The sequence below is a fragment of the Paramormyrops kingsleyae genome, chromosome 24, assembly GCF_048594095.1.
Source record: "Paramormyrops kingsleyae isolate MSU_618 chromosome 24, PKINGS_0.4, whole genome shotgun sequence".
Taxonomy (NCBI): domain Eukaryota; kingdom Metazoa; phylum Chordata; class Actinopteri; order Osteoglossiformes; family Mormyridae; genus Paramormyrops; species Paramormyrops kingsleyae.
Window position 1 is genome coordinate 17,540,688 of NC_132820.1, and position 26,256 is coordinate 17,566,943.

The 26,256-nt window shown below is 42.5% G+C and overlaps 1 protein-coding gene across 4 annotated transcripts in view; it reads right to left on the reverse strand.

Moving 5' to 3' along the window:
* Positions 1-19,306, reverse strand: part of LOC111856913 (diacylglycerol kinase delta-like) — a 50,251-nt gene extending 30,945 nt beyond the window's left edge. Inside the window, exons 1-2 of one of the 4 annotated variants that reach the window (XM_023837232.2) lie at positions 18,457-19,306; positions 16,909-17,147 (exon numbers count right to left, since the gene is read on the reverse strand). In XM_023837232.2, coding sequence (XP_023693000.1) covers positions 16,909-17,097 — 189 coding nt within the window. In that variant the 5' untranslated portion in view covers positions 17,098-17,147; positions 18,457-19,306. Of the gene's footprint in view, positions 1-16,908; positions 17,148-17,442; positions 18,052-18,173; positions 18,432-18,456 lie in introns of those variants that run through there. The other 3 variants (XM_023837230.2, XM_023837233.2, XM_023837231.2) reach the window with 3 other exon arrangements.
* Positions 19,307-26,256: the final 6,950 nt, after the last annotated feature.

Genomic DNA, 26,256 nt, shown 5'->3' on the forward strand with positions numbered 1-26,256 from the left:
CCATCATTGTGCTCCACTAGGTGGCGCTCTGTAGCCCCGGCCAACCCATTCCTCCACAGGCATCACTAACTGCTCACTCTCAGAGCGGCGGTGAGTGAGGCCGGTCAGCCTGGTGTGAAACCGGAGCTAAGGGGGTATGCTTATAATGTCCTGAGGAATCGCTGCTGTTGGGGGGGGGGGGGCATATTTCACATCGTTATGTAAAAGTAAATATGTAAATATCTACATTCTGGCTGGAAAGGCGGGGCCAGCTGCAGGAACATGGCCCTGAAACGTACATATGCACGCACAAGCACTCGCACAAGCACTCGCACAAGCACTCGCACAAGCATATCCACACACCTTCGCTGTGAAACAAGCCTCAAGCTCGAGCCTCGCACGTGTGTGTGAAGCCCATAGCCTGGTCCTTTTGGACACTTTAGTCTGTCAGGTTCACAAACTCACAGAAAGTGTGCGTGACACGGTGGGCGCGGGGGGGGGCGGGGGTCTCCATAGCAGCACGGTGACACTTTTCTTCTCTCATCTGATCTCTGCTGCCTCCTGAAGAAGCGCAAACGCAGCCGTCTTATCGGGCCATCTCTGGGTTTCCTCTCTTTGCGCTGGTTCCTCTCTCACTCTACCATCGCACCCACCCCCCAGCTGGCTCCTAGGATTCACTAGAGCGCACTGCCCCCGCCTGCGTCTCTTGGTGCGGTGTTTTCACGCCGAGGAGACAACCCCAGCCGCTCCCACGCAGAGACGCCCCATCCCCATCTGGGAAGCCCCGCTGCCCCCCCGGGGCCCCAGCCGTGTCAAAACAACAAGCGAAAGCGACAAAACGAAGGAAAAAGACACGTTGCACAGTATCTCTGATTCAAGAGAATTTAAAGAACCAGTGAGTCATGAGTCAAAAGCAAAAACATATCAAATAATCAGATTTTCTACTTAAAACAGCTGTACGGTAATAAATGTGATTTTGTGGTTATGACTCATCCAAGAATGATCCAAATTGTCAGAACCGCTGTGCCGTTCACATGTTCAGGAAGGGGACACAGCACTGTCACCGTGACACCGGCTTTGTGTCCGCGCCGTATGATGGATCGCCGCACCAAACAGATACCCAGAATGGGAGGCACCGATCCCATTTCCGGAAACCCGACGCGACTGAGGAAGCCACCATGGCAGACGATATGCTGCCCAGGGCTGCCGCTTCGGGAATTTCACACGTACCAGCTTCCTGCTAAAGTCCACGTTAGCGGCAGCTAAACAGCTGCATTCCGCCTATTTATCAGCTTCCTGCCTTATTCTCATTACAGGAGGAACGTTTCACAGCTTCTATGCTTCTCAGGAATATGGATTTTTAGTTTCATTCTTGATAAAAACTGTTTTTCGTAATCTTATAAACTCACGTGCCTGTGTGTCATTGGGTTGTCTTTATAGATATGAGCAAAGTGTAAACCGTGTATAAACGCTTAAGCAATCCTCTCACGTTACATATAGTGAGCTTAAGCTTCTTACATATTAAGGCCTGATTCCATACTGCAGGCTCACAGCATGACTGGTTATTTCTGGATATAAACGAGTAAATTATAAGACAAATGTAAAAGGTGGGTAAAGGTTTCATTATTACAGGATGATAACGTGACAAAAAATGTTAAGTTTCCTTATGGGGGAAGATCGAGACCTTTGTTAATGACTACTGTGTGCCGCAGTGCCTTTAAGGGATACCTGCGCCGCTTCTCAAATTTCACACTATGGACTTTCATTGCTCCAAACACGTCCCTGAAACTCACCTGAGCAGCCTGAGGGCTCCGTATTTATAGCTACCCATAGTGGGAGAATGATCACCGTTGTTTGAGGCTCAGAGGTGGAGCCCTGAGATCTGCTTAGCAGTCGGGGGGGGGGGGGGGGGGGGGGCAGGGTGATCCTCTGACAGGGGAGCAGTAACACTGACCTCCTTCACTCTGTCATAACACTTTTTAGAAACCACAGTCCCCAGTTGGCGGCGTGCTGCATTGTGTTGGCAAAGTTCCGTGTCAAAATAAAGACCATCAGAAAATGCAGGGAAGGAAACATTGTTTTTTAATGTCACAGGGAAATCACAGTGAAAAGGATATAGTTTTCTTTTATAAATAAATTTGATCAAAAAGTCACATTCTGCCATGTAAGTCTCCCATGAGCTTTACACTAGTATCAGTAAAGATTTATTACTACATTTCTGAAGACTTACTATTGATTGCATGTGAATACTGTATGCATCTGAAATGGGCGGTTCCATTATTCTGTGCGGGGTATGTACTTGTCCCTGAGTATGAGAGTGGTCCATTCCTGACCCAAATACTACTGAATGGCTGCCTCTCGGTGAAGGCAATGGGCAACAAGTGCACCTAATAGCACCCGCTCCTGTATCCTTTATTCTGAAAAATTCCAGATTCCAAAATGGATCTGGCCTTGTGCAATAGCTAAGGAGGAGTTACTGAGGCCCACCCATGTAGGATGTGGCACAGGATGAATGGCGCTGGTTGAGTATGGTGTGAGTAATAATATTCTGGCTTGTACATTCCCTTACCACAATAACCATTTCCCCTGCTTTCCAGCATTGTTTCACAACATTCTAGTTCCACTATGTTTAGGGTGCCCTCCTTCGGCCATCCACCCCCAGTCTGAAATTCCAATTTTTACAAGCCTTCTTTAGTCTCAGGCCTGTCACCCGTTCCATTATCTGCCTTGGGGATGGTTTTCCTGGTTTCCATTATTACACTTCCTCATCTCCCCCTCATTATTTACCACTTTAACAAACGGCGTTGAACACAGGACCTATGAAATATCAGTTCTGGCCCTGGTATCCTACACACTCCCCTTCTCAAGGTAGCTGCTGTCTGTACAGAGCACGCAGCTGCTGGGTGGTCACTAAACTACACGGCACCTTGTTACTGGGTGACACAGTATCATAAATGAGCCAAATATAACTCCAAACATTTGGTGTTTTGAAAGCAAATTAACAAGCTCACCCCAGTCTGTATATCTCAGATTTAACACATGATTCCCCAGACACTTTTGTGCTATATTAGTCCACAGGGCTATTCCATTTAATGTTGACACTTATATGCCACAGTGCGGAGCAAAATCAACTCTATGTATTGTTTTATCCCACTGGGGATACTGCACCTGGGAGACCCCACACCCTTTACCACATACACATTCTCCAAAACCCACACACCCTATCGACATACTGTACACCTTAACACTCCCGTTGAACCGAGAGTGGGCCAAACCCCGAACAGTCCCTCAGCCCAGTGCCAGGGGTCTACGACAGCGCCTGTCTTAGGTTGTTCCTGTCCTCACACAGGAATCTTACCAGTCATTGGCCTGTTACGTAGTGCTGTGCTACCGCATGCAATGCATTCGCTGTCCAGCCTTCACCATGCAGTGAATGCACTGAATAAGTAGGATGTGTTTGCAGACTTGATACTTTAAGCATCAATCTGGCTAACAAACAGCCTTTCAGCCTACAGTATCATGCCAGGAGCTCGTCAGATCACTCCATGCAAAATGCAACCATCCTATCCGCCACTGCTTACATTAACTGTCACTAATTGAGAAAATTATAGAAGCTGGTATTAGTAGCATACAGCTCACACCCAAAAATACACCACTTAGCTTACAAAGGAAGGCTGCACATGCTAAACAGAGATGCAGATCGACTAAAAACCACTTCCTCTTCCTCTTATCTGCCATTGTTTGTAACCCAGAAACAGATTCAGTGCAAGCTCGGCACTGTCTAAAAATAGACGGCGTGGATCTCGACTGTGCTCCACATTAACCTCAACAAAGATGCAGGAGGGCTGTGGAGCAAAAACAGCCCCCCCACCCCCCTGTCCTCCTTCAGGTCACAGCTGGAGATTGCAAACAGGCGACATGTCCTTCAAAATATCAGCAAACCTCCCTCATCAACCTCCAGTCCTTATTGGCATCAACTGAGGCATGAGACATGCAAAGATGTTCCTCAAAACTTGTTCTTCGTTTATTTGCCTGGGAGTGATTTTCAATTTCCCTCATTTCAGCAAATTGCCCTTTTCGGATTAGGGCTCTCCCTGGAAATCCATGGGTACTGAGGGTCTCTTTATACGTGTGGACATGCAGCGTAAGAGCTCACTAGGCGATCGACTGACTGACGGGAAAAGGCGATGCAATAACTTTGCACTTTCCCGTCAGTGCGTTTTCATCTTCGGGGAACTCTCCGGTGCACTGGCTGAGGGGACTGCCGAGGAATCAGGCCAGCTCGTGGCCGTCTCTTGACGTCAGCTGTGATGCATGAGCTGTTCATTTCAAAGGGCCATAATTGTGCTTCCTGATTTAGCAGGACCTCAAAGAACAATGAGCTGTGATTGACCCGACCTCCAATACATTTCTTAATGCCACCCACATCAACAGATCCGTTCTGCCCTCCTGCCCTCAGAGGTCCAATAGACAAGCATATAGTTGTCTGAGTCTTGATATGAATTTCCTGTTTTGCAGGCAGCACAGAGGCCTGCCTGTCATTGGCCATTGAGAAGAGCTTGTTAGCTGAAGATGATGCTGCTTGTATAACGTGAGCATAGCAGGTGAAGCCCAGAAGGCCACAGGTATCGTGGTCGAGGCGAGACCCACACAGAGCGGCTCCCGCTGACCGTAGAGCAGAAGGCCGGTTACTGGAACCACCCAGAGAGATCAACGTAAACATGCAACTGTAGCTTCCTGTTAAGTGGCTTTTGAAAGTGCTGCTGTGAAACCAGAAAAGTATCATTTTCACTGATACGGTCTAAAAAGGACACTGATCTCTAGAGTCTAAAAATACATTAGAGACGTGTAAAAATAATTTCCATCCTGTCTGCGTGCAAGCACAGAAATAAGTCACACACTAAGGAACCTGGGTATGTCGGATACAGGGCGGTACAGCGGCACTGCTTGCACAGAGACTTCTGTGAATGCATCTCCCTGCCATCGACAGCAAAGCACAGCGTCCTGCCTTGGAGATCCAAGGCATTTGAAGAGGCCCTCATAATACATCCATACAACTCCCACGCCAACATACCACAGCGACGAGAGCAGAAGCTCCTGCTGCTTTGTGATGATTCTTAGAGCATCCACCCCTTCTAGTGAAGCAAGATGTCATCATCAACAGAATCAGAATTCACTTTACTGGCCGGGTACAGCTGCATGTCTCAGGAGTTTGTTTGGCAGTATTGGTGCTTATACTCACAGATGACATAGATGAGCGAGAACATAAATTGAGAAAAGGAGAAGCAAGATAATAGAATAATGGAATAAAATAGTGCAAGCAGTGCAATATAATTATAAGGGTATTAAGGGGAACAGAGGTATATTGAATACTGGATATAAAAATATATTTTCAGTAGATGAGAAAAGTCAGCAAAATGAGGTCAGCAAATGGAAAAGTTTTGGCCAGTCCAGGGAAAGTGTTATTGTGAGGGACTTTACTCATACTTTCACAATCAGCAGCCCAGGCTACATAATAATCAGAGGTTTCAGTGACCCCTTTAAGGGCAGTGATGCTCTTGTCAGTGTGGTAAGACACTTGGGTCGCTAAACTTTTCTCCAGAAGCCTCAGATGTTATAATTCTCGCTGTTACCCGCTGTCATGATTGTGTGTCGTGCTGCCAGGGCTGGTGCCCATCCGACCCTGTCCTGCATCTTCCGCATGGACTGGCAGGGGGCTGGCCATGCTGTTCCCCCGTCCATTGTCCCTTACCCCTAGTGTGTTTTCCCTGTTCCCCAGACTGCCCCATACCTCCGTGGGTTGAACATGTGGCTCAAAAGCAATGAACTCTCTGGTCTTGGGTTTGAGGCTGGCCAGGGACCAATTTCACCTGTTTATATGTATTTATTATTTTGTTTCCTGGTTATAGGTTTGCCCTGCTTTTGTCCTATAGACTTCCATTCCAGTTTATACACTATATTGTCAAAAGTATTGGGACACCTGCCTTTACACACATAAACTTCAATGACATTCCATTCTTAATACATAGGCTTTAATATGGAGTTGGCCCACCCTTTACAGCTATAACAACTAAAACTCTTCTGAGAAACCTGTCCACAAGGTTTAGAAGTGTGTTTATGGGAATTTTTTACCATTCTTCCTGGAGAGCATTTGTGAGGTCAGGCACTGATGTTGGATGTGAAGGTCTGGCTCACAGTCTCCGCTCTAATTCATCCCAAAGGTGTTCTCTTGGGTTGAGGTCAGGGCTCTGTGCAGGCCAGTCAAGTTCCTCCACACTAGACTCGCTCATACATGTCCTTATGGACCTTGCTTTGTTCCCTGATGTGCAGTCATGTTGGAACAGGAAGGGACCATCCCCAAACTGTTCCCACAAAATTGGGAGCATTAAATTGTCCAAAATGGCTTTGAATGCTGCACCATCAAAAGTTAATTTCGCTGGAACTAAGGGGCCAAGCCCAACCCCTGAAAAACAACTCCACACCATAATCCCACCACCACCAAACTTTACACTTGGCACAATGCAGTCAGGGAAGTACCGTTCTCCTGGCAACTGTCAAACCCAGACTCATCCATCGGATTGCCAGACAGAGAAGCATGATTCCTCACTCCTGAGAACACGTCTCCACTGCTCTACAGTCCAGTGGCAGTGTGCTTTACACCACTGCATGCGATGCTTTGCATTACATTTGCTGTAAGGCTTGGATGCAGCTGCTCGGCCATGGATACTCATTCCATGAAGTTCTCTACACACTGTTCTTGAGCTAATCTGAAGGTCACACGAAGTTTGGAGGTCTGTAGCTATTGACTCTGCAGACAGTGACTTCTGCACACTGTGCGCCTCAGCATGCGTTGTCCCCACTCTGTGATTTTACATGGCCTGCCACTTTCTGGCTGAGTTGCTTTTGTTTCCAATTGATTCCACTTTGTTATAATACCACTAACAGTTGACTGTGGAATATTTAGTAGCGCAGAAATTTCAGGAATGGACTTATTGATGACACTTGAATTCACTGAGCTCCTGAAAGTGACCCATTCTTTTGCAAATGTTTGTTTCTGCATGCCTAGGTGCTTGATTTTTATTCTACACCTGTGGCTATGGAAGCGATTGGGACACTTGAATTCCATGATTCGGAGGGATGTCCCAATACTTTTCCCAATACAGTGCATCTTGGTTGCATGTTACTTATCTTAGTGTAGTAATTCCCAGTGTTTGATTAGTGTTTCTTACTTTCAGTGTTTGTTCCCTAGTTTTGTGTTCATTAGTATAAGTTACTGCACCTGTTGCCTGTTTTCCCTGTGCTGTTGTTATTGGTTAATTGTCTTACGTGTCACATCTGGCTCTTCGTTAGCTTGGTTGTCTGTTGTATTTAAGTGCTTTTTCCCCCCTTCTACTACTTGGTCATTCATTTTGTGAATTAATGGTATGAGACTGAAACTAGAAACTAGAACCTGGATGGAATTAAATAGCAAAACTGTTGAAGAGGCATGGGAATTTTTTAAAATAACATTGTTGCAAGTGCTAGAGGACTTCATACCTGTTTCGAGCAAAACTAAATCTAGAAAACGAAAACCAAAGTCGTTTACTACTGGAATTAAGCATAATGTCAGGAGGAAAAGGGCTCTATTCTACAAATGGAAAATAACTAATGATCTCAGAATAAAGCAGGAGTATGTAAGTCTGCAGGTTGAGTTAAAAAACAACATTAGACTCGATAAGAGGAATGTAGAAAGGAAGATTGCATCGGGGGCTAAGGATGACATTAAAAGTTTCTTCCAATATTTTAACTCCAAAAGAGCTCTAAAAGCTGAAATCTCTAATCTGCAGGATAGTAAGGGTCTTATAATTGAAAATGAAATTGATATAGTAAATGAGTTTAATGATTATTTTACACAGGTGTTCACAGTAGAGAATATGAGTAACTTACCACCATTTAGTACAAATACAGTGTCATCTATGAGCAATATATGTATAACTGAGGCTGATATGGTACAAAGCCCAGCTAAGCTCAAAATAAATAAATCGTAGGGCCCTGATGGCATCTTACCTTTAGTTTTAAAGGAAATGAGGGATATTATTATTCCCCCGCCGGTGCCGCCCCACCACACACGGCTGTATATCCATTATGAAGCTGGCCGCAGAAAACTGACCGAGATTTGCAAAAAAAAAAAAAAAAAAAAAAACATTTAAGTTAAATGCAAAGAAATAGATTTTGTGAGAAACGGTGCGTGTGAAATTTAATGTGGGGGGGGCAGACAAAATCATTACCAACCACTAATCCCAAAAGTTATTATATTATATTTTTTGTAAACATGAAATATTCTAAGTTAAATGTGCAGGATGGTGAAAGATAGGTAATAACAATATAATGATTAGGAATTATTTAAGATTGGAATAGCAGAGAACGGGAGAGATTGTTCTGTAGGTAATTTTTTTCTTCAATTTTGTGATACAAATAAAGACTGGCCCTTCTGATTTACTCAGGTAGGAGCAAGCAGTGTAGATTTTAAAATTATTTTTATGTGGGCACTTAGCAGAGACAGTGGGCGTGATGTCTGTCGGTGATGGATGATGACATCATCTATTGGCAGAACCCTAGTCACAACCCATTGAACCTGCATCATCTTACATAACTTTCCTTGGTACATTTTCTCTTATGACACTGTAGATATGAGCAAACAGTCTACTAATTTGTAATTATTTTTATAAGAGACACTGGTGATCATTAAAGAGCCAATGTCTCGTTGGCACCAGAAAGAAGAATCACTGTCTCACTGTGAGAAATGAGTCACCTTCACACTGCCAATGGCAAGAAAAACCACTGTCTCACTACTAGAAACACAAGTCACTGTCTCACTGCCACTGGCAAGAAACACTATCTCACTAGCACTGGCAAGAAGAATCACTGTCTCACTATTAGAAATACAAGTCACTGTCTCACTGATGCTAGAAGTCTTTCATCTCACACAGAGAGCAGACGATGCAGCTTGGCTGAGCTGCAGTGGCAGGAAACGGTAAGAAAGCACAACCCTCTGCAGCAAATTATGTAATGAAAGATCAAAGACTGAACAACTGACTCTGCTCAGGTTAAGCTCTTCTGAAGGTTTCTGACACAAGCCGTTCATATGCCAGTGGTTCAAAAATGAGCTGAGATCTAGGTGTCACAATTATTGATAGACCTAACTAACATTACTTCATAAAAATGTCATGCTTGTAGCAGAAAATGGAGACAGAGGTTGAAGGCTACGATCCAAATCCAGAGTGAATCCAGTGCCTGTTGTCTGGGAAAGTGTTGGATGGTGGGCAGGCTGGAGTGTGAAGGTGCCAACAGGAACCATGTAACTGGAATTCTGAAGCCAAGACTACTGAAACCAAGGGACTAGAGATAAAATTTAACAATGCAGTGAAACAAAACCAGTAAGACAGATATAATACAGTATAATAGAGTTCAGAAGCTCCCAACTGGAGCTTGAACAAGTGGAAACATTTATCAGTAAATTTCTTTTACTAGGTTGCCTATAAACACAGTTCAGTTAGCAAGGAGCACTTGTGGCTTTATCCTGACGTGGTGGGATATGCAATGACCATGAGTATCACGCCTTGGATCCCCCCGCTGAGGGTGTAATCCCCCTCAACCCCCCAAAGGGGGCGGCACCGGATTCCTGGAGAGTGATGTCATGGCTGCAGGACTTGGGACTTCGAAGAGCATCCCCTGGGCCTGTGAGAAGGTTAGGGAACTTTGCCCTGTGGATTCAATTGGTCTGAGAGGTCTGGCTGAAACAGGCCATGCCACTCCCGATATATGCAGGGGAACCATCAATGATGCGGGGGAACTGATGAGACATCTCTGGATAGCAGTGAGCTTGTAGCAACCGGTTTTAGGAGGATTACATGGAATGATAGATTCAATAGGCTTTCATAGATCAGGATAGTGCATTTGCTCAGTCCCATATTAGCTGATGATCTGGAACTGGAAACTGGTGAAAAACAAGGTCCAATGGTCCATGAGGACTGAAGCAGCTGGTAGTTTAGAGATAGAGTTTGTTGTGGTCAGTGATCACCAGGGACCTACACTCACCTAAAGGATTATTAGGAACACCATACTAATACGGTGTTTGACCCCCTTTCGCCTTCAGAACTGCCTTAATTCTACGTGGCATTGATTCAACAAGGTGCTGGAAGTATTCTTTAGAAATGTTGGCCCATATTGATAGGATAGCATCTTGCAGTTGATGGAGATTTGTGGGATGCACATCCAGGGCATGAAGCTCCCGTTCCACCACATCCCAAAGATGCTCTATTGGGTTGAGATCTGGTGACTGTGGGGGCCATTTTAGTACAGTGAACTCATTGTCATGTTCAAGAAACCAATTTGAAATGATTCGAGCTTTGTGACATGGTGCATTATCCTGCTGGAAGTAGCCATCAGAGGATGGGTACATGGTGGTCATAAAGGGATGGACATGGTCAGAAACAATGCTCAGGTAGGCCGTGGCATTTAAACGATGCCCAATTGGCACTAAGGGGCCTAAAGTGTGCCAAGAAAACATCCCCCACACCATTACACCACCACCACCAGCCTGCACAGTGGTAACAAGGCATGATGGATCCATGTTCTCATTCTGTTTATGCCAAATTCTGACTCTACCATTTGAATGTCTCAACAGAAATCGAGACTCATCAGACCAGGCAACATTTTTCCAGTCTTCAACTGTCCAATTTTGGTGAGCTCGTGCAAATTGTAGCCTCTTTTTCCTATTTGTAGTGGAGATGAGTGGTACCCGGTAGGGTCTTCTGCTGTTGTAGCCCATCCACCTCAAGGTTGTGCATGTTGTGGCTTCACAAATGCTTTGCTGCATACCTCGGTTGTAACGAGTGGTTATTTCAGTCAAAGTTGCTCTTCTATCAGCTTGAATCAGTCGGCCCATTCTCCTCTGACCTCTAGCATCAACAAGGCATTTTCGCCCACAGGACTTCCGCATACTGGATGTTTTTTCCCTTTGCACACCATTCTTTGTAAACCCTAGAAATGGTTGTGCGTGAAAATCCCAGTAACTGAGCAGATTGTGAAATACTCAGACCAGCCCGTCTGGCACCAACAACCATGCCACTCTCAAAATTGCTTAAATCACCTTTCTTTCCCATTCTGACATTCAGTTTGGAGTTCAGGAGATTGTCTTGACCAGGACCACACCCCTAAATGCATTGAAGCAACTGCCATGTGATTGGTTGATTAGATAATTGCATTAATGAGAAATTGAACAGGTGTTCCTAATAATCCTTTAGGTGAGTGCATATCATGAAGCAGGGCTTCTTGCTTAGCCAGATAACTTGTTGGATTTAAGGTAGTCTGGGATAAATGAATGTGAATGAAGATAAAGTCCAAAGATGTCTGGTGAACAAGGCAGCCACACTGAAGTTCTGGATAAGATCATAAAACATGTCAGCAGACTATGAGAGCTCCCTCACTGAAGAGGCGCTCATTCTGTAAGGGCTCAGACCTTCTTAGGATCTGAAGTGGACAATGAGCATGATTTGGTGACTTTGAATTTGCACTTTTCCAGCCTGGCCCTGAGTAGTCACTCGAACACCTGACACACCTGCTTGTGGTGCAACTCCTCATCTATAGGCTTTGTCTGCATTTTGTTGAAATAGACCATGACAAACTGAAAAATCTTGTCTCTAAAAAAATAATTTGCAAGGGATTGGAAGACAGTATGAGCGTTGAAAAGCCCAAGAGACGTTAAAAGTTATTGATAGAGCCTCATGTAATGTGGAACCCTTCCACTCATTGCCCTCAATTCTAATTAATCTTAAGGTTGTATGTACTTTGGAAATCAAATCTGGAGCAGTATTAACTTTCTCTTTATTGGCTGAAATGGGAGATGGTATTTAACCATAATGACACATACCTACTGTATGGAATACCATCCTACTCACTCATTCAGAGGTCTGAGTTGGTGGGCAAAGCAGAAAGGTATAGGAACCAGGGGTTTGGCTATGAAGACTTTACAGCCTTAGATCTCTGAGATAAAAATTGGGTAGACATGTCCCCTTTGGGGTGGGGGGAACCACACATCAAGTCTATAGCATAGTCATAAGGTCAATGAGAGGGCAGAGTTGCCCATTGTCTGCTAAAGGGAGTAGGGATAGTCTGCTGGGGGCTATATGGGGGGATATATGGGGTTTGTGTATCTGGAGTATTGTGCTGAGGATGGCTCACCGTCCATCAGCCTCTAAGCTAATAAAGCTGTCAGCACAGACAGTCACACCTTCTCAATTCCACAGGAGAACTTTACTGGCAATAGGATCAGCATGATAAGATGTGCAGTTATTTATGAAGGGCTCCCTTCACCTTCAACAGCTGAGTATTCAAGGTAGCAGTGGCTGACTATAACACAATATACTGTACAAGTCCCCCTTCTCCTTTGGCATAGTGCCATCCTGGCTGGACAGCCACATCTGACCCAAAAGCAAAGATTCAATCTACTACAGTCAAGATGAAGAACTCACTGACCTCTCTACGGTGCCATATAGACTAAACCCAATCACCTCCTGCTGTACCCGATCCTCATGAGAGAGAAATATTCCCCTTTATTTAGGCAGACCATTGTCTCTTTGGAAGTCAGATAACCTCTGTCAGTAAGCTGTAATGAAGGCAGCATTAAAGGGAAGGAGAGTACTAAGGTGATGATTGCCATCCGAGTTCTCACTACTGTACTATAGAAGCCAAGACAAAGTAATTCATCAGTGTCAAGATATGTCATACTCAATGGAATAAAGAGCTCTATTAGTTAAGATTAAGCTGAAAGAGAAACCAACACACAGGAGAGTCCCACATAGAAACCTTCACCTAATGATGAGTACCACCATCAGTACATTACTGTACAGCATCTCCACATCACCTTAGACTTCACATCTCCTCAGACTGGAGGCTTAATGTGTCTGCTCCACTGTTTACCCTTCTCTCAAAACCTTGACTGCATCTTAAGGGTGCAGTCACACTAGCAAATCCCTACCGTGTCCAGGCACTTTTGTCCCCCTAAGTCCAGTTTGTTCAACTTGTGTAGCCGCTGGGTACCGTGCCCTGGCCCGCTTGGAGATGTGGGCCAGAGCCCGGTTAGTTGGACTCGGGCGTGGTGCACATCTAGCGTGATCGCTAACTGTGCCTGAGTACGGAACACAGACATGACGTCAATGATGTGACTGACACTCGCATGCACACATGTACACTATACATGTGCTGGACCAGGATGGAATGGAGCAGGTAAACTGTAATATTAGTGATATTATCTGATATCGTTTTATTATCGATTATATTCTTTAGTTGTTGCTAATGATTATTTTTGCTGCTGTAATACTTTCCCCTCTGAGGATCAATAAAGCGTTATATCATATATATCGTATAAAGTCACTTTTATATTTTAATTAAATATTATATATAGTAATTATAACAACTATTGATTGAAACAGACATTTTCAGTTGCTGTTTTTTTTTATTTCAGGTGAATATTTAGCTTCAAATTTTATTTTTAGCTCTGAAGAAAATTAGCGAGGTCTGTACCTCAGTGACCTCATACTTGGCTCTGACCTGGCTTTACATATACTAAGCTTACCATAGTAAGTTTAGTGGTTGTATTGTGGCGGCAGTGTCTGTGTCTTCTTTGTAACCTCTGCTGCCGTACTCTCCCCCCTGTATTGGCCAATAAACCTGTTGGACTCACTTGCTGTCTGCTTTCCCTGCAGCCTGGCCGCTTATCACAAATACACTCTTTGTTTTTTTTCGTGTAGAGCAATTAACATAAACTTTTTAGTTATATTAAAATTATACTATTTGTTACTCTGATTTAATGATTTTTTTAAAACCATTTCCCCCAAATAGGCAGTCAAAAATCTCATTATCACAATAGTTTTGAGATTAAATAACAAAAAATTAGATCACATGTTTTTAAAACTTTCAATTGTATTGCATGCAACCCACAATAAAGAATTCCTTTGTATGATGCATATTTTTTTTGCTGATTTAGTAATTTTTTTCTCATCTCTACCTGTTATGGATTAGCACATAGGAGAGAGTGTGATATTATTAATTTAAATGCAAAGGTCTGTTTTTTGGCTAGGATGTATAATGCACGGTTAAATGTTGGCAGATACCAAGAACACTGGTCACAGATATTCATCAGCGGTGAGTTTCCCGAAACCTTATTATCTATCTTTCAACACAGAACTTACGAAGGACACAGCATTAAGAGGGCTTCAGGAAACCCAGATCTTTACTGGATTTGATTAAATACTTTTATTACAGGAATAAATTATAATAAAATAAAACTGATTAACTACCACAGGGGCAAAACTGACAGTTTTATGGTGAAGTTGTATAATTTTGTCTGTCTTCAAAGTAAATTAAAAAAATTAAAGCAAACTGATATGTTACATTAATGAGTTTGTGAGTGTAATCCTGTAATGCACAGCCACAGATATATTTATAATAATAATAATAATAATAATAATAATAATAATAATAATAATTGATATTTTATTGATCCCCAGGACTTGCTCTCCATAGGTGAGACCCAGCTGGCCGCGATGAGCCAGCACAGCAGTATTTGTATGGCTGTATCTCTGCATTTACCTTCCTAGACTCTCTAAATGCTGCTGTATTTATAGTTAATAAAAGCTGAGTAAGAGTTTGCAGAAACTTAAATGTAGTTTTCCAGTACCAGCTACACAGCTCCAGTCACGTGCATTTACCTCGATAAGCACAACTCTGTTATCGCTGTGAGGGGTACTGCACTCTGAATTAAATATTTTCAAGATATGATCACCGATTAAGGCATAATGCCAAAACATTTGTGTGGGACCCAGGATGGTGCCACCCATCAGAGTTCTGAGCCTATCGCCAATATTTAGATTTTTTTTACAGTCTACGAACCCACTGTATGTACGGTCGGTCATGCGAGTTGGTCGAGTGAGATTTTTAAAGTTTTTTCCTAAAACCTGATCAACACCTACGAATCCATAGATTAACATTACGTCATTCTGATAATTTGGAATCTTTCATCAAATTATGTGTGACATTTTAATTAGATGCAAGTTAAAACGCTTCCCCAAAGATTTAGTTTTATTATTATTCTTAAGAATACATCAATAAACCACGGTCCGTTACGATGTACGCTAATCTTTTGAAGGCATCCTTGCGTTTTTGCACGTAAAACGCAGTGTAACGTACAAACAACATTGACAGCGCGACTGCTAAATGGAGGAGCCAAATCGACAGCAAAATTAACAGAAAAAAAATAGGATAATAATGTAAAACGTTCACAAGGCTTATATGAAATGCATCGTTGGGGAATTTTTCAGCTCATAATTACATAATCACACTGGCTGCGTTACGCCTTTGGTAGACTCTTTTCCTTTCTCTGTAGTTTACACTATATGCTGGTCGTGATACTTGCTGTAAATATTGTTAGCGACTAGCGCATCTTCCGTCTGCTGACAAACCAAGCACGTGTGTTGCGGTTTGTTAGAATCAACAGGGCAAATGTTTTAATGAAGTATGACTGCAAACCGGGACAGCTTCATCCCTCTTTTATTGGATGGAAATTGGCACGTGTGGCAAGTAAGGCTATGCATCGGCCACGTGATTGGAAGGAAATATATTCTGCAATAGAAGATTCATTCTATTCCCTGGCTTGCGTCCATCGCTCCCGGGATCGGCTGAACGGGACAAGCGGGTACAGGGAGAATATTACACCTCTGGGGGGAAAGCCGAAATGTGAAGATGGGAAATGAGGTAAAATTTGACCAGTGGGTCAAAGAGAAAAAATATTACCAGTAATTTCACTAACAGTAACAGTTAACACAACATTAAAACGTGGGGTACAATGGCATAGGAAGGAGTTTGATGTTTGTGGTGGACGCACCTTAATAATTTTAATACAAAGGGTCTATTTATATGCATGAAGCCAAATTAAATCCCCCCAACCCCGTTTCTACGCCCCTGGTATAAAAGGAGACAGGAAACCAACGGAGGGAAGTGAACAATTCACTAAAGTGCGATGGTACAAATTAAAGGGTGAAACAAGCTTAAAGAATACTTAAGGCCTGGAGATGAAGAGGCGTGCTTAAAATGATGGGACTATTGACTGTTTAATAAAACCCACGACGGTGCATAAAAAGCAGAAATGAAAACAGCGGTTTGCACTTTCTTACTAGAAGGCTAAAGTTATTACAAGTCTTGTGTTTACCCACCGAAATATTTTCTATCCAGAATGCAGCAAAATTAAATGAACTAAATTAAATAATAATAGAATATTTTAATACGACTAAACATCCTCACAACATAGGCTGGATCACAAGACAAATAGCCACTGTAATAGGCCGAGTTTTCCACCGTATTAACGCTCTTTCAGAGAGTGTTCCACTTTCCAAACAACTCACGTCACGGAGATTCAAGTAAGGTGAATATTTACATAAATAAGTATATTATTTCAAGTAAAATAGTTTATTTCAAAACCGTCGACAATCAAGTGGTTATTAAGGCCATCAGAGAGAAATCATTTAACCAGTCCTTTTCATTGAGGTTAATTTACTTCTCCTGAGAGACTAGAAAGATATTTTGTTAATGAGACCAAAAATTAACAGCAACCATGAGAATTGTGCAGCAGTTCATCTATAAAAAGATTTCAGCAGAGGAGAGTAGTTTTTGACTTAATTGCCAGAGAATGGGGTCCCGAGAATTAATTGCACTGTTTAACCATTGGGATTTGCTGGGCTTAACTTTGCCTGATTATAATACGGAGTATACGAGGTCTCAGGTTTGAAAATGTTGGTGGCGACTAGGACAGCTATAATAATAACAACAACTGATGGGTTAACGCTCGACACCTGCACTTTTTACTAGGCTCCATAAAAAGCAGAGACCTTTTACCTTTGCCCGGACCTGTCCTGAAGTGGACACCTTCCTGATGAGTCTCTGCGATGTCTCCTCTTGTTCTCCATCACTGTCGGACGACTCATCGGCCGCATCTCCCGGAGTTAAACGGCTGCTATTCTGCACGGAGAGGGTCGCTGGTGGATGCTGGACGTCCAGAGTGTTGGGTTTCATTTTTGCAGCCATGGGAGATCAGAGAGTGTGGTATCTCGTCCCTCCAAGTCTCCGAGTTTGCTCTGAAAAAAAGAGAAGATATTGCCAAATCCCAAATATCGTTTTACTTTCATAACAGATGCAACAGTGTACATGAAATTCGAATAGCCTATTAATCGTGATTGTCGTAATAGCGTTTATAGTATATAAAAACAATTAAAATACAAAGGTATCACTGTTATAATTACTAATATAGAATACGTGAATAAACCGTTCGAAAATAAAGAGAACGCACTAAAACGTGTTTGAGAAAAAAAAATATTATAAAATGTTAAATCCCTTATCATTGTAGAATAAGTATCGTTTTGGATACCCTACCGTGTTCTTTTATTTGATTTTGTAAGTCAGTTTCCACCCCACAAAGACCGAATCGTTGACTGAGAGCTATTTCTTGGTTTGTTCAAAACTGCCATTTTTCGGAAACGCACGTCTCGACGCCCTGTTTCCCCGGTGAAGCGCACATTGATCACTGCCTGTATTGATGGATGCACATTGGTATCGGTTCTATCCTTGAAATGCGCACAAGTGTGCTGCTGCGCTCCAGCGAAGCGTACGGCCAGAGAGCCGGCTTCAGCAGATAAACACGGATCGGAGAGCTCCAGCTTCAGCAGATAAACACGGATCGGAGAGCTCCAGCTTCAGCAGATAAACACGGATCGGAGAGCGCAGCTTCAGTAGATAAACACGTATCGGAGAGCTCCAGCTTCAGGCTCTATTCGCACACCTCTAGTAAGTCTATCAGTGGGACCCGCGCGGACCCACAGCTTCAGGTGACACACACAGACTCCCAAGCTTTCGGAGATACGTGCAGACCCCCCCGCTTCAAGTGATTCACGCAGACCTCCAGTAAGGCGATACGAATGGACCTCAAGCTTCAGGTAATACGGGCAGGTCTGCGTAACCCGCTATCGGTGCCCAGCAGACAGAAATGCCTCCTGTCCACATACCTCCACTTTAACAAATTCCGCACAGACATGCAAAATTCTAAAGCGCAGCTCTTCAGATGTATTTTAAGAACATGCAAAAGATACCCGCGCTATAATATTTACCTGTGCCGCCGCCTGCCTCTGTGCTGTACATTAAGCTGTCACGGATTGAAACTGTCATGTATTACACACGGAAAGTCCAGTCCCAGGAGGGGGAGGGTGACTGCGAGGATGCCAGCACATTCATCCTCATCGACCTTGGCCATACAGCAAGACTGCAACTCTGCGACAAATTCTGCCAACATTTTGTCGCTTTCCTACCTTTCAAACGCACGTTTCCATCTGGAAAAAACAGCACAGTGATTAACCTTTGCCTTTATTTCGCTGACGTGCCTTAATACCCTACCTGTTCAGTTGCACCGTCGACAGGTGGTCACCTCTAAACACGCCAACTAGTCTTACCACGGGAGCGCGGTCACTATAGAGTTATATTCGGCATTTTGGTTGCATCGTCTGTACGCAGCGCTTCTCTTCCTATGGCTAAGGGACTCCAACCTGAACGATGCATGCATATCATTTCACCGTAATGCCGCACACGTTTGTGCAACAGGGATGGACATAATTCACACTGCTTATGAAATTTCCTTCATTCGGGTCTTCGGATCACATTCGTGTCATTGTGTTTCGTTATACTTAGTAGGCGAACAATACATTTAATCTGGCCACTTAGCATGGTGAAGAGCGTTGTGGTTTCAGCAACCGCCAAACCTTTCGCACAATTGCTTAAGCCTAGATGCGTACAGGTCAGAATTAATCATATTGAATTTTGTATAGTAAAACCCAAAAACCCCTAGTCTATTAATGCAATAATAAACACTTTATTGACATGATACTGAAACTAAACACGCTTATGTATTATTTAGAGGAAGCTACACCGAGGGTCAAAACATCCTCAGAAGATCTTAACTGATTTAAAGTAAACGTTGGCTTTGTATTTTGGTTTTTGGCTGCCCCCTGTCGAATTTCTGCGGAAAGACATTTCTTCCGTATAGCGTCCTTCACTCCCTGCTTCTATGATTCCGTATTGTATGAATGATTTTTAATTGTGCCGTATGAATGTTATCATCCAGTATCTTGTCCATGCACAGATATATCAGCTAAAAGTGTGCAAATTAATAAACTTTTCTTTCTTGAAGGATATTTTATATAAAACTGGGATGTGCTCTCTCTATATATAGCCCTCTGAGATCCAGGGAAAAAGTTTTTAAATTTTGATTTTTTATTTACATAACCTAACGGGAAGCACGGTGGTGTAACTATTAGCACTGTTGCCTCACACCTCTGGGTCTTCGGGTTGAGCCTCCGCCATGGCTCCATGAGGGTGGAGTTAGCATGTTCTCCCTGTGGGGTTTCCTCTAGGTACTCCAGTTTCCCCCCACAGTCCAAAAACATGCTGAGGCTGATTGGAGTTGCAAATTGCCCATAGGTGTGAATGGTGTGTGAGTGTGCCCTGCGTTGGGCTGGCACCCCTGGGATAAGCAGAATCAGTAAATGGATGGATGGATAAATCAAGTGTTGGGAGTGTAAACCGCGTAGCTACACAAGTGATTCTATGCTAAAGCCAGTCGTCTTTGAACGTAGCTGCACATGTGATTTTATGCTAAAGCCTGTTCTCTTTAAGCGTAGCTACACATGTGATTTTATGCTAAAGCCTGTCCTCTTTAAGCGTAGCTACATATGCGATTTTATGCTAAAGCCTGTCCTCTTTAAGCGCAGCTACACATGTGATTCTATGCTAAATCCTGTCTTCTTTAAGCGCAGCTACACATGTGATTCTATGCTAAATCCTGTTCTCTTTAAGCGTAGCTACACGTGATTTTATGCTAAAGCCTGTTCTCTTTAAGCGTAGCTACACATGCGATTTTATGCTAAAGCCTGTCCTCTTTAAGCGCAGCTACACATGCGATTTTATGCTAAAGCCTATCGTCTTTAAACGTAGCTACACATGCATTTTTATGGTAAATCCTGTCCTCTTTAAGCGTAGCTACATTTGTGATTTTATGCTAAAGCCTGTCCTCTTTAAGCGCAGCTACACATGCGATTTTATGCTAAAGCCTGTCGTCTTTAAACGTAGCTACACATGCATTTTTATGGTAAATCCTGTCCTCTTTAAGCGTAGCTACACATGCGATTTTATGCTAAAGCCTGTCCTCTTTAAGCGCAGCTACACATGCGATTTTATGCTAAAGCCTGTCGTCTTTAAACGTAGCTACACATGCATTTTTATGGTAAATCCTGTCTTCTTTAAGCGCAGCTACACATGTGATTTTATGCTAAAGCCTGTCCTCTTTAAGCGCAGCTACACATGCGATTTTTACGGTGGCCCCTAGAGACAAAACACACACAAAAGAAAAAGCAGAAACAAAATGAAAATGCGCAGCAAATTAAAAAAACACACAAAAGAAAAAGCAGAAACAAAATGAAAATGCGCAGCAAATTAAAAAAACACACAAAAGAAAAAGCAGAAACAAAATGAAAATGCGCAGCAAATTAAAAAAACACACGCAAAAGAAAAAGCAGAAACAAAATGAAAATGCGCAGCAAATTAAAAAAACACACGCAAAAGAAAAAGCAGAAACAAAATGAAAATGCGCAGCAAATTAAAAAAACACACGCAAAAGAAAAAGCAGAAACAAAATGAAAATGCGCAGCAAGTTAAAAAAAAACACACGCAAAAGAAAAAGCAGAAACAAAATGAAAATGCGCAGCAAATTAAAAAAACACACGCAAAAGAAAAAGCAGAAACATAATGAAAATGCGCAGCAAGTAAAAAAAACACACGCAAAAGAAAAAGCAGAAACAAAATGAAAATGCGCAGCAAGTAGACAATCCCAAACCGGAAGTGCTCCACCACGCTAGGGGGCGCGGTGAGCTCATGTGGCACAGTCGCTACACAGTAGTGATGGGAAGTTCGACTGAATTAACTGATTTGATTCTTTCGAGCTGTCCGTTGTAATGAATCGATTCTAAAATCGATTCTGTGATTCACTTTTTTTTCCGTCTTTTTTGCGCCTGACCGTATGAGTCAACGAATCATGGGATCGGATAATAAATCAAACGGTGTCTCAAGGTTACGTTATTTGACTGAAAGATGGGGCTGGTGTTCAACAAAAATGTTTAGCTTGACTATTCACAATAAAAAAAAACAATATATAAAAAGCAGAAAGGGTGTCGATGCTGAATAAACACGCGTGTATATATAGTTCTTATTTTCTTGACTTTAGCCAAATTCATGTGCATGAGTATCAAGGACTACATCACAGTTAACAACTGCAATATTACCAATACAATCACACACACATACAATGAGCATGAGTAAACTTGCATACGTTGTTGTGTAAACGTCAAAGTTAATAAATATCTTTGGTTTTTGATGAAAGACATATGGTTTTATTATGCAGAAATGCAATAATTTACTGTTGTGAACGCCGCAATGGCTCTTGGGATCGGTTCGCAAACCATCCGTTTGAGTCGCCGACGGAGTGTCCGAGAGTCCGTTCGATGAACAAATCGAACTTACGGTTTTCGGACACTCGGTCGGTGACTAAAACGAATGGTTTGCGAACCGATCCCAAGAGCCCTCGCCGCCTCGCGGCATTTGCTGCGGAAATGCAGTTACGCTGTTGAAAGGAATAAAATTAACGCAGCTGTTCACAGGGCTGTCAACTTTGGTCAGCCGGTTGGCCAGAGATTTTCCATTTCAGACAAGTCCGCACACGCATTTACACCTTTGTGACAGTTTTATTCCCTTGTAAATGGTCTGTAGGGTTTGCAAACTACCCCAACGCTTTTGCTGCAGCTAATTTTAGGTTTATAATGTAATAATATAAATTTGCAGTAAGATTTCTTGCACGAGCGTGAGAATCCGAAAGCGTGAGTGTCACGCCAGATGCGTGAGAGTTGGCAGCCCTGTGTTCATTTATCACAACAGTAAATTATTGCATTTCTGCATAATAAAACCATATGTCTTTCATCAAAAACCAAAGATATTTATTAACTTTGACGTTTACACAACAACGTATGCAAGTTTACTCATGCTCATTGTATGTGTGTGTGATTGTATTGGTAATATTGCAGTTGTTAACTGTGATGTAGTCCTTGATACTCATGCACATGAATTTGGCTAAAGTCAAGAAAATAAGAACTATATATACACGCGTGTTTATTCAGCATCGACACCCTTTCTGCTTTTTATATATTGTTTTTTTTATTGTGAATAGTCAAGCTAAACATTTTTGTTGAACACCAGCCCCATCTTTCAGTCAAATAACGTAACCTTGAGACACCGTTTGATTTATTATCCGATCCCATGATTCGTTGACTCATACGGTCAGGCGCAAAAAAGACGGAAAAAAAAGTGAATCACAGAATCGATTTTAGAATCGATTCATTACAACGGACAGCTCGAAAGAATCAAATCAGTTAATTCAGTCGAACTTCCCATCACTACTGTGTAGCGACTGTGCCACATGAGCTCACCGCGCCCCCTAGCGTGGTGGAGCACTTCCGGTTTGGGATTGTCTACTTGCTGCGCATTTTCATTTTGTTTCTGCTTTTTCTTTTGCGTGTGTTTTTTTAACTTGCTGCGCATTTTCATTTTGTTTCTGCTTTTTCTTTTGCGTGTGTTTTTTTAACTTGCTGCGCATTTTCATTTTGTTTCTGCTTTTTCTTTTGCGTGTGTTTTTTTAATTTGCTGCGCATTTTCATTTTGTTTCTGCTTTTTCTTTTGTGTGTGTTTTTTAATTTGCAGCGCATTTTCATTTTGTTTCTGCTTTTTCTTTTGCGTGTGTTTTTTTAACTTGCTGCGCATTTTCATTTTGTTTCTGCTTTTTCTTTTGCGTGTGTTTTTTTAATTTGCTGCGCATTTTCATTTTGTTTCTGCTTTTTCTTTTGTGCGTGTTTTTTTAATTTGCTGCGCATTTTCATTTTGTTTCTGCTTTTTCTTTTGCGTGTGTTTTTTTAATTTGCTGCGCATTTTCATTTTGTTTCTGCTTTTTCTTTTGTGTGTTTTTTTAATTTGCTGCGCATTTTCATTTTGTTTCTGCTTTTTCTTTTGTGTGTTTTTTTAATTTGCTGCGCATTTTCATTTTGTTTCTGCTTTTTCTTTTGTGTGTTTTTTTAATTTGCTGCGCATTTTCATTTTGTTTCTGCTTTTTCTTTTGTGTGTTTTTTTAATTTGCTGCGCATTTTCATTTTGTTTCTGCTTTTTCTTTTGTGTGTGTTTTGTCTCTAGGGGCCACCGTAGATTTTATGCTAAAGCCTGTCGTCTTTAAACGTAGCTACATATGCATTTTTATGGTAAATCCTGTCTTTAAGCATAGCTACACATGTGATTCTATGCTAAAGCCTCTTTAAGTGTAGCTACACATCTGATTTTATGCTAAAGCCTGTCCTCTTTAAGGAACAGCAGCACTTAATAGAATGGCATGGATAGCATGAGAGATATGAGCAAAATCATAATCTGTATGTGAGGAGGATTTAGCAGAATCAAGACATAAGATTAGTTTAATTATAAATTGAGTTATCTCAGCTTTTAGCACAGGCAATTAATTGGAAGCTCTCAGGAATGATAATATGTTTAATGGCAGAAGCAGCTCCACACAGATGCTACTGGACAGGACAGAAGCATCTGGGTGACTGGCTGAGTACCTTTTCTTTTGTTAACATAAAACACCTGCAACAGCATCACGTTCCCGACCCCCATATTAGGCTACTATGTATTGCAGAAATGTATGAAATGCCCATCTAAGGAGCAGCATCTTTATTTCTTCGTTTTTTTCAGTCAAGTAATTGTCCAGGGATCGATTTCTTACAGCAACACTTATGATGTGAGCTTGTTCTCAGTTCTGCCTGCAACTGAATTTGACCAATTCCAGGGGCGATCGTCTGCCAGACCACCCCCCCCCCCCCCCCATTCTTTTTCCATTTAGATGACCCAACAAGCTCAGTCCAAAAGTGTATTACATCATGTTTGTTAAGCTATGACTGTACACAAAAATCCTGCTGGAATAATCAGAAACAATCAGAAAGTATCAAGGTCCCTGGCCAGACCAGCACAATCCCCTCTGTTTAACTGGATTGGTGAAAATTAATGAGAATGTTGTTTTGCGAGCTTATTCATGAGAATAATTCCATTGTATATTTGCTTTGAAGATGATTTCTGCTGTTTACCCACAATTTCCCAAAAGCTATCCACCCTCATATATTTACTTAAATATAGTGTATGGTCGGGATGCATGGTTGTTCAGTAGGTGGCGCTGCTGTCTCATGCCTCTAGTAGTAGGGGGTAGGAATCCCAACACCCTGTGTGTGTGTGGCGTTTGTATTACCTCTGATTGATATGGTGGCTTCCTCTGGCTACTTCCTGGTTTTCTCCCACCTACCACGTGGCTCGGGAGGTCCTGGGCGACCCAGATGGACCTCAGGCCCACACATTCAGCGTTCACAATGAGCAATACAGTACGATAAACTCAGGCCCACCCGTTCAGCGTTCACGGCGAGCGGCACAGTGCAATAAACTCAGGCCCACCTATTCAGCGTTCACAATGAGCAATACAGTACGATAAACTCAGGCCCACCCGTTCAGCGTTCACGGCGAGCGGCACAGTGCAATAAACTCAGGCCCACCTATTCAGCGTTCACAATGAGCAATACAGTACGATAAACTCAGGCCCGCCCGTTCAGCGTTCACGGCAAGCGAAACAGCATGATAAAACAATAGTGTTTGATAGGTATGTGTGTGTGTGGTTAGATCAGTCAGAGGAATTGTGCTGTTGGGTATCAGGGTCAGCACCCATCTGTCCCAGCCTTTCGTGTCTGCTCCCTGTTTGGCCAGCAGGTGTCGCTGGCCATCCTGTTCTCTCTGTGCCCAAGTCCTTTGTGTGTTTCCCCAATTCCCTAGATTGCTGTGTGGCGCTATGGGCTGAGCGTGTGGCTACTGACCCATCAGTCGTATGTTTAAGTCCACCCACCTCTATTTCCACATTTAATTGATTTTGTTCCCTTGTGTCTCCTTGGTATTAGCCTTTCTAGTTCTGTGGATCGTCTCCTTCCTTTCCTGCCTGTACCATACCCTGAGTCCGTGATGGAAACCCCCGAGTTCCTGAAGGCTGGGAGGTAGATAGACTTTTCTTTCTCTTTGTTCATGAGGTCTTAGTAATGCCACAGGTAATTTGGGAAAAAATATGTAGTTTAATCTGTAGCGTGATTTTGTCACCAAGCGAATTGTTATGGGACTGGCCTGATTTTCTGCCAGCCCACCCACGCTATGATCTCTGGTTCTGCCTTTGACACACACATTCCAAAAAACACATGCAGTTACATGAAATCGGGGTCTCTAAATTGAATGCGCTCCCTATAATGGATTGTCATCCAGGGTGTCCCCTGCTACAGGCTCACCATGACCCTGTACTGTGTTAAAACTCATGGAAGATAGATGGATAGCTGGATGAACAGCAGTAATATCAGGCAAAAACTTTTAATGGTCCATTTTCCACTAGACTACATACATTTAGAAGGAATCTTGAATTCCTTTCCAGCAAACAAAACCTCTGACTCATTCTGACTGCTGTTGTTTTTAACAGAGACCGAGGTGTTACATTACCCTATGAAATCTATTAGGTTCAGTTGCATGTTCTTTTTTTCAACAGGATTTTAATTTAGATTTTTTACTCACATAAATGAAGTGTTGGGATTGTAAAAAATATAGCTCTGCGCATGTGATTTTATGTTAAATCCTGTCCTTTTTCAAGAACAGCAGGACTTAACAGCATCAAGTTTACCACGTACAGTTTCACAAACTAAGGAGAAATGAAGTGTTTTAATCAAACACAATGCAACAGTTCTAGCTACAAGGACATACACAAATATTTCCAAATACTTTTTTATCTAATGTGTTCAACCGGAAGGCTGCCAGTTATGGCCCAGAGAGGACCCTGCTGTTGAACTTCACAGAAAATGCGCCACCAATGCAACACATGTTGAATTTGCATAAAATGAACATTTCTAGTGGTCCTACTAATAGATTCTGTGACAAGCAGCATGGAATTCATTCTGAGTAGGTGGGGCGGGGGGTGCTGGGGAGGTGGGCACAGAGGGTTTAATTTCATGTACATACACCCATCCTTCAAAACCATGTTCTGGTCCA